This window comes from Octodon degus, unplaced genomic scaffold (genome assembly GCF_000260255.1).
Source record: "Octodon degus isolate 3935 unplaced genomic scaffold, OctDeg1.0 scaffold00301, whole genome shotgun sequence".
NCBI lineage: Eukaryota > Metazoa > Chordata > Mammalia > Rodentia > Octodontidae > Octodon > Octodon degus.
Genome location: NW_004524877.1, coordinates 36,333 through 53,764, shown reverse-complemented (window position 1 = coordinate 53,764; position 17,432 = coordinate 36,333). Strand labels below are relative to the sequence as shown.

General features: G+C 36.8%; 1 protein-coding gene across 1 annotated transcript; it reads left to right on the top strand.

The window, feature by feature from the left end:
• Positions 1 to 9,974: 9,974 nt before the first annotated feature.
• Positions 9,975 to 16,231, top strand: Nexmif (neurite extension and migration factor). Its single transcript, XM_004647312.1, has 3 exons — positions 9,975 to 10,102; positions 10,730 to 15,107; positions 15,713 to 16,231. Exons 1-3 carry the CDS (start codon positions 10,024 to 10,026, stop codon positions 15,804 to 15,806), a joined length of 4,551 nt encoding a protein of 1,516 aa, XP_004647369.1. The 5' UTR covers positions 9,975 to 10,023; the 3' UTR covers positions 15,807 to 16,231.
• The last annotated feature ends 1,201 nt before the right edge of the window (positions 16,232 to 17,432 follow it).

Below are 17,432 nucleotides of genomic sequence, written 5' to 3'. Positions count from 1 at the left end.
TATGAAAGTCTTAAGCTTATGTTTTTATAGCTGAGTAGTACTCCATATAATATAAAAATTCTACATCTTTTTTATTCATTCCTCAGTTGATGGGCATTTGGGCTGTTTCCAGCTTTAGCTATGACAAATTGCGCTGCTATAAACATGGTTGCACATCTATCACTGTGGTATGACATGGACTGAATTCTTAAGAGTATCAAAAGAGAGAGATGGGGGAAGTATAAAGGATATTATAAGGCCAGGCCGCTTCCTGAACTGAATAAAACAAACCAAAATTAAAAACCTACTGAAAGTAATACTCCAAGTGTTTACTGAAAGAACCATCCTAGATGGTGAGGAACTCCCAGATTCCACCATTTCTCTGACACTTCATTTTCCCTACAAAGGTTCTGACTGGTTATTCTCCTTTAACAGACTGATCGCAGTGTGGGCACAGAGCCTTAAGCCCTACAGAACATCTGAGACTAAGGAGCAACATTCAGTAAGACATTAGTAAAGGTAAGTTGACAAAAGGAACATAAACATCAATGACACCACAGAGCCAGATAATCTGGCTTCAAATATATGGTCTGTGCTTTGGGGCTAGAAAGTCCTCTTATATAGTATTTCCTTAATAAATATTTGTCAAGTGAGTAAATATCTATCATCAGTTGAGGTCAGACATACTTCCCATCCTGGAGAAACTATTGTTACAGTGAGAAAACATGTTAAACAAGTAATTTCAACGTAAACGTGTGGCTATTTTGGTAGAAAATTGTAGTAGTGAAAACCACAGACTCTCGAGCCAGATAGTCATCGTTTAAATCATTAGGCATTTAATTTAATCTTTCTCTTTGTCAAATTTTCTCATTTGTAAAATGATGTCTTTACCTCCTCTATCTGTACCATATGCTGTCACACTCCAGAATGATTTGAGGAGACTTAAGGAAAAACTGGGATGATTTAGATGTCAACTTAAGCAAATCCTTTTCCCTCCTTTGTCTTCAGTCTTCTAATTTGTAAATTAGAAAATGGACTTCATGGAAGGTTATTTGTAGCTTAGATATTGGTTTAAAAAGTATTAAGCATTAACTGGTCCTTTGAATAAACCAATAGAAACTAGCAGTGCAATTATCATATATATATATATATATATATTTTCTCCTTCCTCCTGTCTTTCCCTTCTCATCTCCCTCATTCTGGATGTTCTTTCCTTTGAAAGAAAGAAACAGCTTAAAAAAAAGAAAAACAGAAACTGCTGAGAATATATTTTTTAAAACTCCACAAAACTGACTATCCTCAAGAGTCAATCTGTGGGGAAAAGCCAAAACAAGCTCAAAGCCTTGTGCATTATTACTATAAGAAATTATAATTCCTTTCTAAAATCAGTTTTATAAATAACCAATGTAGAAAATGTAAAAATATATACCTTTAATTGTCTTTTTCTAGAGCTGAAATTTGAAGTCATTGGAAAAGAATAACTGATTATCTACTCAGTATTTAATCTTCTATTTCTGGAGAACAAAGATCAAAATTCTTGATAACCATTAAGCTCATCCCTGTGATACTCAGTTTTCTGTTTTTGGGAAAACGTAGTAACCTAATAGAACTACCCTTACAAGGTAATTTTGTGTCCAAAATTGTATAATATCTGTAACTGTATTCAGCCTAGCACCTAAAGGCATTTATTATCTTCCGCCCCCTTTCCAATTAATCAAGATCACACACCAAATTCTACCTCTTCACTTTGTCTTACCAGAGTATATTACCCTATTTTCAACCCTATAAAATTTCTTTCATTTCAGAGTTCTAAATCCTAATTATAAATCCTGGATTATTCTACTAACAATAATTTATGCTTCTTAGGGAAATGGCACCCTAAAGTAATGCTTCAGTGGAACTTATGATTCCTGACATAGTATTCTTGTCCTGTATGACAAGACTGGATAATTGTTGATACTTAATTGTATTACTTGTTTGTCTATTTCATGGTACATTAGCTTTTACTAATGATTGATTCTTGTCTCAGACAGTTGCTCAACATTTTGCTACTAGCAATGGGGTAGAACTACAGGTCAATAATATTTTATTGCTTTGTCTCATGTAGCCTCAAATATGGCAAGAATTGAGAGTTGAAAGAATTATGGAGGGGCTGGTGAGATGGCTCAGTGGTCTAAAGCACCTACTTAGAACAAGCTAAGCTAAACAAAGCACAGGGACCACAGTTCAATCCCCCAGCACCACATGCCAGCCAGCCCCGCCCCCTGGTGGGCTGAGCTGGCCACACACACACAAAATAAATAAATAAATAAATAAATAAATAAATAAATAAATAAATGAAAGAATTATGGAGAATGGATTTTGAATTTTTTCTCAGTTTTCATTTTTAATTAGTATATGTTTGCAAGAAAACAAAGCACCTTGCCTCTTAGTAGTTTTAGGTTCCTTTTATGGTTCTGTCACTATGTTGTTATATAAACTTAGCTTACCTGTGTGTGATAAAAGTAAACTGTTTTCCTGGTGATAAAAATGGTCTTCCTTGTAATTAACTATAAATATAAAAGACAAACCATTAATGCATTGAAATCTATAAACAATTTGTTTCTTACCAAGACTCTTCCATCGTAGAATTGTTGTAGAGTTTAAATAGAAGTATATAATACCCAAACTTCTACTTAATTCCTTAAAAACAGATGCACACTACAATCCATGATAGCAGTATGGTTCCATCTGACGTGTGGAGTCCTCTCTGAAGCAGAGGCAACCATTCAGACTCTTAATTTGGTTGCATCACAAATAAGATACTCTTCCAGATTGAGACTTCAACATCTGCTCCTCTCCACCTTTCAAAATTATTCAACCCTCTTTCTGTGTAAATGCAAGTGAACCTTTCTTTCTCTGGCTCCCATAGTTTATTAGCTATTGATCATGTAAGGACTCATAAAATGAAAAGAAAGTTCAGTAATTCTGGTACATTAATGGTTCTTTTGAGAAGCTTTCATTCATTTTGGTTATCTACTTTCTCAATGGATCTTCTATACTGATAGATCTAGTTTTTTTTGTTCTTTGTATATTCTAGATAGTAGTTCTCCATGAGCAAATCACAAAATTTTTCCAACTCTGTAAATTAGCTCTTCACTCTGTTGTTTGTTTCTTTTGCTGTACAGAAGCAGCTCTTTAATTTTATGTAATCACTTGCTAATTCTTAGTGTTACTTCTTGTACAGTTTGTCTTTTGTTCAGAAAGTCTTTGTCTATGTCTATTTCAAGATTTTAATCTTTTTTCTCTTCAAGTATATTCAGTGTTTCTAAGTATTTGACCCATTTAGACTTGATTTTAATAGCGTAAGAAATATGAGTCTAGCTTCCTATGTCTAATAATTTTCTTTCTTTCTCTTGCCTGATTTCTGTGGCCAAAGTTTCAAGTATTGTATTAAACAGAATCCTTGTCATCTTCCTGATTTTAAGGAAAATGTTTTCAATTTTTGCCATTTAATGTGATGTTGGCAATAATTTTGTCATAAATAACTATTACCAGTTTGAGGTAAGATCCTTCCATCTACTCTCTTCAAGATTTTTATCATGAATGAATGTTAGATTTTGTCAAAAACTTTTCCTTCATCTTTTGAGAAGATTGTGTAGTTTTTGTGCTTGTTTCTGTTTATGTGATGTTTTAGGTTTATTGATTTACTTATTTCAGCCAGGCTTGAATCACAAAGATGGAGCCATCTTGGTCATGATGTATGATCTTTTAATGATTTGTTACATTCTATTTGCCCATATCTTTTTTTAAAAATCTATTTATTTTGTATTTGGTACAGGGTCTCACTATGCAGCTCAGACTCATAGTGACCCTCCTATCTCAGACTCCCTAGTGCTGGGATTACAAGAGTAAGCCACCATGCCTAGTTTCACTGGCTGGCATGTTGCAGGGCCAGAATGGCATGCAGTACTGGGGATCAAATTCAGGGGCCTTGAACTTCCCAGGCAGGTGCTTAGATTGCTGAGCTACCTCCCCAGCCCTGTCTGCCTATATTTTGTTAAGGATTTTTGTGGGTATGTTCATTTAAGAGGTTGGCCTATAGTTTCATTTTTTTTTTTTTTTTGTTAAGCTCTTGTTTTGTTTTGGTATGAGGGTAATGCTAGGTTCTAAAAATAAGTTTAGCACTGTTTGGTCCCTTTAGATGTCATGCAAGAGACTGAGTAGTATTAGAATTATGTCTTCCCTAAAGTTCAGGTACAATTGTGGGGTGAATCTGTCAAATTCTGAGCTTTTCCTGGAAGTGCTTTTATTTTTCCTCTATTTTATTGTCTGTTATTAGTCTATTCTAGCTTTTTATAGCTTCTGGATTCAATGTTGGTAATTCGTACATGTCTGGAAATTTTATTTTTTCTAGGTTCTCCAATTTATTAGAATACAGTATAAGGTTTTACAATACTTTGTTTCAGTCCTGTGAATTTTGGTAGTTTCGTTGTATTTCAATTTTTTGATTTCTAATTTCATTGAAATTGATTTCTTTTGTCTTTTTTTGGGTAAATTGCACTAGGGCATTATCAATCTTGTTTATCCTTTCCAAGAATCAACTTGGATTAGTTGATCCTTTAGTTTTTGTCAGTTTCAACTTCACTAATTTCATCTCTGACCTTTATAATTTTTTCCTTGTAATAGTCATGGATTTTTTGTTCTTGTTTTCCTAAGGCCTTGAGATGCACCATTACATTATTTATTAGGAATCACTTTATGTTTTAATGTGCTTATTCACAGTTTTGAACACTTCCCTCTCAGGATTACTTTCCTTGTGTCCCATAGGTTTCAGCATGGTGTGTTTCCATTGGTAATTTGACTCTAGGAAATTTTAAATTTCTTCTCGATTTCTTCTGTGACTCATTGGTTATTTTTAATATATTATTTAATGTCTATGTTTTTTATTATTTTTGTGGGGTTTTATTTTTACTGTTGATTTCTAGTTTCATTCCACCATGATCTAGTAGTATAGAGGGTATTAGTTCAATGCTTTCTTATTTAAATATGCTTTGTGGCCTATGACATGGTCTATTTTGAAAACAGTTTCATGTACTGCTAAGAAAAATGTATATTCTATTGTGATTGAATGGAACACTCTGTAGATACCTGTGTACTCCATTTGCTAAATGGTGTGGTTTAAATGTGGTATTTCTCTGTTCACATTTTTGTCTAGCTGACCTATTTGTAAGAGTGGGGAGCTGAAACATCCCCATCCTTTGATTGCATTAGTGTCAGGCCTTACATTTACTAGTTTTTATTTTATGAAGTTGGGGGCTGCCAAGAGTTGGTGCATATATAATTCCAAATGTTATATCTTCCTTCTGAATTTTTGTCCTTATGAGTATGCAGTGGCCAGCTTTGCTCTGACAAGTTTTGGCTTGAAGTCTGGGCTCTGAAAATAAGACAGCTACTGATGCTTATTTCTGACTCCAGTAACATGAAATATAATTTTCCATCCTTTCACATTCAGTCTTTGTGCCTCCTTTGGATGACATGTGTCTCCTGTAGGCAATATATGGACATGCTTTGTTTTATAATCCAATCTTCCAATATGTATCATTCAATTAGGGAATTAGGTCACTGACATTGAGAGTTATTACTGTAAGGTATTTACTGAAATCTGTCATTGCATTATTTTTCCAGGGCTGATTCATTTATTTTCCCTTTTGTTTAGCTATTGTCCAAGATACAGGTATACTTTCCTTTGGCCTCATTATTGCTGATGGGCTCTCAGCATCTGTCTAGAATTCCCCATAAGTATTTTCTGCAATACTGGCTTGGTGGTCATATATTTATTTAGGGTTTCTTTGCCATGGAAAGTCTTTACTCATATATAAATTTTGAAGACTAATTTTTTTCAAGAAATAAAACACTGGGTTCACAATTGATTTCTTTTTAGAGTTTGATATATTAGCCATTTTAATTTTTTCTGAGAAATTCTGTTATTCTGACTGGCTTGACTTTATAGGTTACTTGATGCATTGCTCTGTCAGGGTTTTTTTTTAATATTTTCTGTTTTTGTTGAATTTCTGGAGTTTTTATTATGTTGTTCATGGAGAGGTTCTTTTCTGGACATAGCAATCTAGGCTTCTACATGTCTCTTGCACCTGAATATTGAATTCTTTTCTTAGCTTATAAAATTTATCTACTATGATTTTAGTTAGAAAATCTTTGTATCTTTTGAGTCATCTAATTTTTCCACTATTACTATAATTCTGCTGTTTACTTATGGCATCATTTAGCAGTTGTTACGTTCAGTTTCTATAGTGTCTTATTGTTCTAGGTTGTCATTAAACACATAATTATCTATATCTACCTTATCATCAAGTTCTAGCACCCTACCTTCACACTGATCATATCTGCTCCATGTTTTTCATCAAACTTTTCACATCCTGTATTTCTTTATGTAATTTCTAATTCTTTGCAAAAAAAGTCATTCATATCTTGAATTATTTTAAGTTTACAGTTTGTTTCTTCTTTAAGATCATTAAATATTTTCTTAATTAAATCATTTGTTAATTTATTTTTTTTTAATTTTATGTATTTATTACAGGGGTTACAGGGTCTCACTACACAGATCAGACTCGTAGTGATCCTCCTGTTTTCAGTCTCCCAAGTGCTGGGGTTACAGGCACATGTCAACACGCCCAGTCTCTTTTGTCTGTTAATTTATATTTCCTTTATAATCTCTGGAGGACCAGGCAGATAACTCATCGAACTAAAGCACCTGCTTAGGCAGAGTGCAGGGGCTGGTTCAATCCCTGGCATGCTGTGCTGGCCCTGCCCCCGGAGCGCACTGAGAGGGCGATTGAGACTGGGCATGGTGGCATGAGCCTGTAATCCCAGCACTTGGGAGGCAGAAAACACGAGAATCACTGAGTTTGTTCTACGTAGTGAGACCCTATAGACACTGTAGACTTTGTCCTAAACACATTTAAAAAATCTCTCAACATCTTAAAAATATTGTATATGTCTTGACCTTGATCTCTTAAATGTTGTGGCCATTTGATTCTTTCAGTGCTTTGACTATAACTACCTCTATTTCAGTGCCCATGATATCAGCTTTTGGGAAGTTATGGGGGTTTGGAGACATCTTGTTGCCTTGCTTTCTCATGCTTTCATTAGTTTTTTGCCACAGATTGCAGATCACTTTGGGTTGAAGAATGTTGTTACTACTGTGGCTATGTTTTTAATTAGAATCTGTTTCCCTGTTATGTGTCTTTGGGTTTTGTTATGTTTTGGGGTTTATACCCTAACTTATTTACTCAGTGTAAAATTGGAGGATCTTCTTAGTGTACAGCTTTCTTTTGGGTACTAGGAGGAGAGAAAAGTGAGGTAAAAATGCAACTAAAGAATAAATAAGAGCTGGCCAAATTGCTCAGCGGATTAAAGCCCTTACAAGCAGGCTTGGGGGCTGGAGGTTCAATCCCCTGACCTGCGTGCCCGCCCCACCACTGGGCACCCTGGGATGGCAATTGAGACTAGGCGTAGTGGCTCACACCTGTAATTCCTGCTCTTTGAAGGTTGTAAACAGGCAGATCACTAGGAATCCAATCTAGTAGTGAGACCCTGAACACCCTGTAGACCTTTCCCTATAATACAGAAAATGATAAAGTAGAATTATATAAAAGTAACACAAGAAAACAAAAACAAACGAGGAAAGAATAAAACAACATTCAAAAGAAATGACCCCCCCAAAAAAGAAAAAGGGAAATGAGTTCAAAACTTCCTCCAGTTTGCTGCATCCGTGTGTGTGAGGGGGGTTAGTTTCTTTCTACAACCTGTAGAATTGGAATCCACCAGATACCGAGAGTGATAATCCCAACTATGGTGTAATGTGTTTCCATACCCACTTTTTGCTGTGTGAATGCTCAGTTCTACCCCACCATTCCAATAGGCATGATCAGTCAAAGCTGTATTGTCTATCTCAAGGTTATACTCAGTACAGTGGCTCTGAGTATTTGTGCCCTGGTGTCTTGAGCCACTGCAATCATGACTACCTTTGTAACCAGTGGGCTCAGGAAGGGCATCACTTGCTCTAGAAACCCATCTCTCTTTACACCCTGGGATATGGCAAACTTCCAAGATGTGGTATATTTCTGATCATGCTGGCATATGGAGAAAGCAAATAGACCACTGAATTCGGTCCTGGAAATAGGAAGAAAAAGAAGCAAAATAGTCTTCTGGATTTAATCCCAGTATTTCAGACCCAATCTCATCAGAACATTGTATGCCACCACCCTGGCTTTTCATCACAAAGGGTGGAACCATTCTGTCCAACACAGCCTGTACCTACCACTGCTTAAACTTTTCAGGGATTCTGTGACTAGACCTCTTCCTTTCTGAAACTATTTCTCATGGCCTTATCAGACCACTGTACTATGATAACCCCAGAAATTCTGAGTTGCTGTTGTTCTATGACTCTTGATTGTCAGAATGGCTCAGTCTTAAACAATAATTGTATTCTAAAAATGGCTCTTCATTATATCCCTCCATTCAATCCCCAGTTCTGCCCCCCCCAAAATCATTATATCTCTCCCCAATATGGTAGGTGTTGTGATAAATTTCTTCTCCAACTCTAACCTATCATGTGGAGGAACTCATTTTCAGAGTAAAACTCTACACTGTATTTTCAACTTACAGTAACTATAGGCTTTTCCTCTAGTGCTACTTGTCCATAATTTGTTACCTTCAGTGATATCTTGTTTGCAGGAACAGGTTTTCTTCCCTGGGAGGTGGCATTAGCATTACAGATTGCTTTGTTCTTTGCTCCATCATGTCTTCAGTTTCTCCAATTTGTCTGTTATTTCTAGCTCTCCTGTCTTTTCTTTCTTGATTCCCAGACATAGTCTCCTCCTTCTATTCACTAAGTTATTGTTGTCCAGGTGTCTCAATTATAGATGCCAGTGAGGCTGTGATTTGCTGCTAACTTTTACTAAGCCATCTTCTCCAAAGTACAGTTTCAACTTAATGTGTGTTGTTTTCATAACTTTGTAAAGTCAAAAAATGATAAATTGAACCACTGTAAGTTAAGGAATATTTGTACCAGTATAAATGGTATGCAACTGAAATTCTTATTAAAATGTGCTTGGCTATCAGCAGTTAGTGTTTTTAAATATAGGAATGAACACTTGGATGTGGAGAATGTTTAGCAAGCAGACTTGAATGAGTAGGGATTACAGCTCTTATTGTGGCACATGACAAACACCTGTATCTCTGGGGACCTTGTCTCCTATCATTTCAAGTATACCTACCACTCAAAGAGGTGAGCAGATGAGGGACTATAAATATGTGTCACCTAAAGTATACCAGAATATGCTTTCAAAAATTCTAGATCTTCTTTATACTCACCTTTGAAAATCCTCCATAGTCTTGAAGGAATACTCCAAGTAATAGTTCCAATAAAAGGAATCCTCCATGTAAAGATCCCAAAAGTTGAGAAACCATGAAATTGTCAGTCCTTTCAATCTTAGCAAGTCAAATGTTTAGAACCAGAGAGAAAGTGTGTGAGTGATGAATGTGTTGTATGTATGTATGGACTGTTTGTGAAGAGCTCCCGATCATCTGCAGTATAAATGAGGCAAATAGAAGAAAAGCTAATAGATCACCCAAATACCCCTTATTTCAAGTTAGATTGGACTTTACTTTAAATTTTTCTTATTGGACAGCTAAGATTAGACTAAATTTATTACTATCTGGAGAAAATGTTACTTTTTCCTGCTTCTTCAGATTTCAGTTTTGAATTTTATGGTGGCTTAGATAGGACAGAAGAAACTAGGGTGTATGAATTGAGTGAGAATTTCTGAATTGATTTGTACGGTAGATATAAACTACAAAACAAAAATAATAGTAGCATTGAAGCCCATATGGAAGTATATAATACTAATGAGCCTTTTAAGATTCCTATAGCTCAAATAACTTGTAATATATAAATAAAACAAATTTAATGTCTGATATCATATATTTTGTGCAGGTTGGACATCATTTGGATTTGGAATGAAACAATAATAGATTACATTCATGGATAACCAACAAGATAAGGCTATTGCTGCCTCAGCCAACGGAGAAAACACTCTGATTAATGGGATCAAAGAAAATGGTAAGGAAATTTAATTATAGTAAATAATATTTCTCCCAGTGTTCCTTTATTAGCACTATGAATTTTTACTACCCACAAAGTTGAGATAGATTGAGGCTAGGATGCCTCTGAGATTAATGTTAATCCTGAACTTTATTCCAGTAAACTTTTAACTGGGCTACAAGAGTTTCTGAGAGCCATGAAATTTAACCCCATCTCTGACAGATGAAGTTCCTCAAAATTCTTAGTGATTAGAAATGTGCTCTGATATGAGGCTTAAAATTTCTAGATTCACTAGGAGTTTCAACAGCATCTCAAGTATGAGCCTGTGCCTCATCATTCAAAACCACAAATCTAAACATTTCACACATACCCCAAAGACTTGATTTAACAATTCATCAAGCTTTTCTCATCAAGGAGGGCTCTGTCTTTCTCTAAGAAAGAAGGTGAACCTAAAAAATTATTTTTACTTACTAATAATATTCAGTGTGGAAGCAGGGTTATCAATAGTTTGTGTCTTATAAAGCTAGAGAAACAGAGATTTAGCTTATATGGTAAGATCAAGTCACAGAAAGTGATCAAGGGAGTTAGTGAGTATAGTCTAAGACCCTTAACTTTATTTCTGTCATTTATATCTCTGTTCTCTAGATGCAGAGGACCAAGATGTGGCAATGAAATCATTTGCAGCTCTTGAAGCAGCTGCGCCAGTCCAGCCTATACCAGCAGTACAAAAAGAGACCCTTGTGTTTCCCAGGGGTCTCCTTCCTATGCCTTCTAAGAAGCCCTGTATGCAGAGCCCTCCATCGCCTTTGGGTCCAGTTGAAGTACCTGAGAATGCTGCAAATAGTGCTTCTGTTAATGCCATCTCCCTCACATCTGGTGTTGCAAAAGGCCTGAACACATGGTCACTACCCAATGAGTGTGAGAAAGCTCCATTTGCCATAATGGAGCCTGCAGGCATGTCAGCTCTGAATGGAGACTGCCTCATGCAGCCAAGCCGGACTTGCTTGGGCTGCTTCATGGAATCCAAGGAGGGAGTAGATCCTGAGCCAGGGATCAGTCTGAAAGTCAGTGATCTAAATAGAGATTATGAAACATGTGCAGTCTCTGACATAGGAATTCAGTGCATCAGTGCTGGAGAAAACATGAAATATGGGGAGCAGCTACTCTCAGATCAGCTCCTGAGCTTCCCACTTCATAAATCAAGGGCAGGAGATAGGCGAGAAGCTGAAAAACCTGACATTGACTTGGAAGATCGAGCTCAGAAAAGTTATTATGAGGCATTACTGTTAGATAAGTGCAATACAGAAGAAGCTTTGCTTGCAAATTCAAATCAGGATTGGGGCTACTTTGAGACTTTCATTAGTGAGAGCAAAATTGAACTGCTTGACCTCTGTTCCAAGAATGAGCTGTCAGTCAACCTGTTCTCTGAAGAAGATGTGGATAACTACATGTTTGATGATGATGAATCAACATTAGGCAGTGATGTCTGTTCCCTGAAAATTCGATATGAGTCCTTTCAAGATAATGTTCGAGACAAAACCACCCTTTTAATGCAGGAGGATGCCCAGTTCAACTTTTTTCCTAGTGTTTTTTCTACCTGCCCCAAGCGGGAGTCAAAGAGTGGTGCCATGAAGCAGAGCAGTGATCTTTCCCAATTCAAGGTCCCTGATGTGAACATCATCTGGGGGGAAGAGGATAAAAACTTGGACAAGAAGAAAAGCAAAGAAGAAGGACATGAGGACAAGAGTATAGAGAAAATAGATGATGGAAAGGAAAATGGGGAAAAAACTGCCTTAAATAGAATATGCAGTGGGATTGAGGTTGGACAATTTAAGAATCCAAAGCAAGACCATCTTGCTAATTCTTTAGAGACCTCAGGAAACTTCAGTGATGACAGTTCCTTCATTGAAGTCTCATATGATGCCATGGGCGAGATAAAGGATTGTAGCCGCTATATGGCTCGGGACACTAATTCGACCAGCTCCTCCTCCCAGCAGAACTATGGGCTGAGAGCCAAGAGAAAAGTCAGATACAGTGAAGATTATCTATATGATGTTGACTCACTAGAAGGTGAAAAAATGAATGAGAGGAAGGAATGGCTTCCAGGTGGTTCCAAAGAGGAAGATGATGATGAATGGTGCCCCAAAAAGAGAAGAAAAGTAACCCGTAAGGAACCCCCTGTTATCATCAAATATATCATCATCAATCGCTTTAAAGGTGAGAAGAACATGCTGGTGAAATTGGGTAAGGTGGATGCCAGTGAGACAACAGTGAATTTAAGTGAAAATCAGCTGAACAAATATGCCAAGCTGGCACCTTTGAAGGGTGTCTGGCAGAAGAAGAAAAAGCAAAGAAACATCCACCCAGAATCTATCAAGACATCCTTATGCCAAAAGCAAAGCTTTGAACCAGGTACCTTTGAGGTGTCATTTATCCAACCTGCTCGTAAACGAAAATCTAAACTCAGCAACAGGCACAGGATTCAAAGAATCCCATCCATGGAAACTTCATTAAGTAGTAAGCAGATTTCATTTGTCAATAATGAAAGACAAGCTAGTAATCACAAAGAAGATGGAGGCCTAAAAGGTACACTGAAGCCAACACCTGCAGCTCACCCCAGCTGTGTAAATGGATCACATCTAAATAATATTGCAAACCCTGAGTCTGTGAAAGTCAAAGCCCAAGATATAGAGTTTAAGGGGCCAGAGAGGAAAGTGCTCAACAAAATTAAATTTAAAAGTGAAGCTAGGTTAAAATCCAAGAAAATCAAAACTGGACAAGAAAGCAAGCCAGTTATTCAAATGAACCCTCTCTTGGAAGACCAGTCATCCAAGGCTAATTTAAAAATTGAAGCTATTCCTGGGAGTTCAAAGAGTTCCCATCTGACTGAATTTAATGAGACAAAAGTTGGTAAGAATTCCACCTTCTTACCAACCACCTGTTCCTCTGAAATATCTCTAGAATCTACTAATGTTGCCACTAACATACCTGTTATCCCTGGAGGGTACTTGCAGACTTTGTTAGATGCTTCTGACTTGTCAAATAATACTAGTATCTCATACTTTACCCAGTGTTCTGCAGAGCAAAATGAAGACAGCCTAACTCAACGAGAAAAATCATTTGTACCTCTCCAACCAGCCCAAGACTGTGTGCTCTCCTCATCCTCTGACTCTGAGCTACAGAAGTCATCTCATAACTTCAAAATGGAATCCAGTAACTATGAAAATGTGTGGCCTGACAAAGCTACTTCTGGCCCCCAGGAATTCATGGCTGAAGTCTCACAGGAGATAGCTCCAAACCAAACCACTGAATTTGAAGCCTCCAACATAGGCTCCACAGAAAGTAACCTCACAGCTGCAGCATACAATCGAGTTTGCCTCAATAATGGTGGTATAAGTTGCAATAAGACTCTGTATGCCTCAATTCAGGACAGCCAACTTCCATCTGACGACTCTTATCAATTATGCCACTTTGATAATGGAGAGATCTGCTTCCCTTTCCAGCAGGGCCCAGTCAATATAAATGATGGTCGGCTCTTTAACTTTGAAACAATGGCCCCACTCTCTGCCAACTCAAGCAATTATTGCTCCTTAAACTTGAAGTCCTCTGAAAAGGATGGTGATGATGATATCACTGATGACTTTCTAGCTCACTGCAGTCCCAAGTTGGTGATCCAGCAAAGCATCGATGAGATAACACCACTAAAGGAATCCACTGACCTTCTAGACATCTCCAACTTCACTCCAGACAAATTCCGCCATTCTTCCCTCTCAGAGATGTCCCCACCTGACACTCCCAATCTTTCACCTCAGATTACCAGATGTGAGAGTACAAAGACACTAGGAACCCTGAAAGGGTTCCAAGAAAGAGTCCCAGGATTATTGGGCAGTATGGAGAAAATCAAGTGGGACTGTAGTACTCTTTCACAGCAGGTCCAAGCAGATGATGGATTTACTTTAAATAAACATCAGTTTCAGTTTCATATGTTCAATGATGAGGACTCTGTCAGCCTGCTCCAAAAAAATCCTTGCCTGTCTACATTTAATGATACAACTGGTCAGATTAGTACCAACAACCAAGTGCCAAAATCAAGAAAGAAAAGTTTACCTAGTAAGAGTGGTATTGTGAATCAAAGCTCTTCTCAAAAAAACAACAGGAAAAAGTCTCTAAAAGTCAACAATAAAGGAGTTGAAAAGCTACCTGGCAAAACCCCCCGCCAGATCCCTAAGTCAACAAAGAAAGGGAAATATATAGCTTCAATCACTGGAGAGAAAATGCAAGTCGGCTTTGGATGTGAGGGAGGCCAAACCAACAACATATCCTCCACTGGAAAGACACTGGTTGAATGTATGCAACATGGTGGTCCTGTCACCTCTGTGAAAATGTCAACCCACAAAGGACTTTCTGGAGACTGGGCTTTGGGAAAAGATAGCAATCCAGGCTGGAATGATATCAACATGGGCACTAACACCAACAGCCTCCTGGAAGATGACCAAAGGGAATTTCAGGAGCCTTCCTATATCTTGTCCAATATTGCCTCTGGTATGGCAGATGTTCAGAGATTCATGATGGCCTCCATAGAGCCCCTTTGGGAACCCATTGGACACCAAGGAGACCCCAATGTAGTCTATTCCCATGAGTCCAATAGTCTAAAATTAAAAACCCTCAAAATATTGGCTGGGACACCACAGGAGTCTAAGAAAAAGGTCAACAGTGGATTCCCAGGAGCCACGAAGAATCACAGGTCAGTCAAAGGTATGAGCAAAAGCAATGCGAAAACAACAATAGGAGATCCTGGCTGCACAGACATGCCTGCTTATAACGAGGACAATTGCTCTGCCATCTTTGATAAGAAGTATAATAACATGAGCACTTTAGGCAATAATGGACCAACACACAAAAAATTGTATCGTCACAAATCCAGCTCCAAAGTCCTAAGAGATGAGAAGTTTAAGGGAAAGCGGATGGAGAGAGAACAGGTCCACAAGGATGAGGCTGGGACAGCTTCTTTGGAAAAACTGAGGTAATACTCCACCAAAATGGCTGAGATGACACATCCTTAACTTTCCTACTACCTGCTGAGCCTACAATTTCTCATTTTTTTCCTTCTTGAAAGCAAAACTTTGCATGAAAGAAACTGCACCATTCCCTTCTTTTTCAAATTAAAAAGACAAGACAAAAGAAGTGCATGAAAAATCCCTGTATTTTTAAGCCACCCAAAAGGTTGGGAAATTTTGTCCTGACTTGGCTAGGGATAAGCTCTAACAAAGCCACATTTTTCTTCTGCTATTCAGCATCAATTTTTACTTATTAAGAAAGTAGAACTAAAATGTGCTCTTGAATGATTTTGGGAAGGGAAGGGCTTTGAAATAAGACAGATTTTGAACAACACTCTTTAAAAGTTAGGTAGACAAAACATCAAGATCATTTATAAACAAAAAGAGCATTAGTTGGAGAACAAAATATCAACACATGGCAATTAGGAGTGCTTTCTAGTGCCCCCCCATCTGTATCTTTTTTCTGCATCATACGGCGTCTAGTATGATGTTTACAAAACTAGATTGTATGATCCATTTGAGGGACATACACTAAAACTAAGATGGCATAAATTGTTTGATTTTTCTGCAGGGACTCTGACTACAACCTCCTAAAAGCAGAAACATCATTTTGGGTTTTACCTGTATTTGAAGAAGAGACTTGCATTTTCCAGAAAGACATTTGATATTTGTGTTTATTTTCTTTCCAAATATGCCTTGTGGTATGTATGTTAATATGTAAGTGCTTAAAGAAAAGAATTTTAAACTGTGGGAATAAGTCTTTAAAAACAAACTTTAATCTGATGTTCTATGTAAAAGACTTAAAAAGTCATATGGTTGCACAAGTATTTTATCATTAGGTACCCACAAGGAGAAAAATGGAAAACATTGTGCCAAACTAAAAACAAGTGAGTGTGTTGTATATATTTTTACTTCTATATCAACATTTGGTTGTGAGTATTAGGGAAAGCTTATCCCTCTTAATTTACTATGAAACATTCCAGTGATTCTTGCTATTAAACACCCCCACTTATGTGGATAGCACCTGCAGATCACAGTGGAAAAATATGTTGTGTTACATAATTTACCAAAACTTAAATGATACTATTTGAAATGTGCCAAACTTCCTTACCTCATCTTATGGATTCCCCCCACAGTTTAAAGGAATATATATATATATATATATATATATTCCTTTAAACTTTTAATTATTACCATCCTGTGGAAACATGAACAGTTAAATGAGGCACAATAAAGATTTGTCTGTTGCATTGTCTAAGGGTTAAAATATTGGAAACCTCTGAAGGTCATAAAACTAAGTCCATCAGGGACCTAAGTATATGCATTAAAGAGCCTTTTACAAGGAAACAAAACAGCTGCTTTGAAAGTGTGTTTTCTAAAAGCAAAATCTGTAGCTGAAAATTATTTACTGTGCAAAGCTATATTGCTGATACTTTGTAATTCAGTTTTATATATTTTATAATAGTCTAGGATAAATTATAAAATACCTATAAATTTGACACTAATGATAAATTACGTACAGAGATTGCTTCTATTTAAGAAGTTTCCTAAATATTTTATTTTGTTTTTGTCAAAACTGGACTGATACTATGATTTTAGTGTTCTTTAAGTATCTAATTTGGCAATGCCAATGTCATTTAACGAAAATGTTCAGGCATATCAGTGAACAAAATTCTTTTCCTATGAGGTGAATACATATAATATCACACAAGCAAAACAATTTGTTGTAACAGCTGATAAATTCATTAATCTCAGGATGAGTAGAATTTGATGCCACACACTAAACTTAACTCTGAATTTTTAGTATAAAACTTTAAGTCACAGTCTTAATTCAGCCCCCTCCTTTTGTTTATAATTTCACAATGTCAAACATCCTTTACTACTAGCCTTTTCATCCCCTTTATTCACTACTTGACTTCTACCATTTGATGTCTCTTCCTTGCACAGTTGAAGGCCTATGTGTCTGATGACTGATGCTTTATGGCACAAATGAGACGATGGGTGTGGAAGCACTTTGTAGATCATAAAGTGCTATACAGATGTAGGGATTAATATTATTAATGTTGTTGATTGTTGTTGTCACTATTCTTACTAATATTGTTACTAACCTATTAACTTGTGAATATATAGACTGGGGTGGGAGGGTGGAGAATAAGTGGGTGGGGAAAGGGGCATAATAAAAAAGGGAAGAAGTTTTCAAAAGAAAAAATATAAATAAAATATGAACCTAACTAGTCATCACCACGTAAATATATTTACAGAGATGTAACATTTCTGAAAGTAGTCAGAGA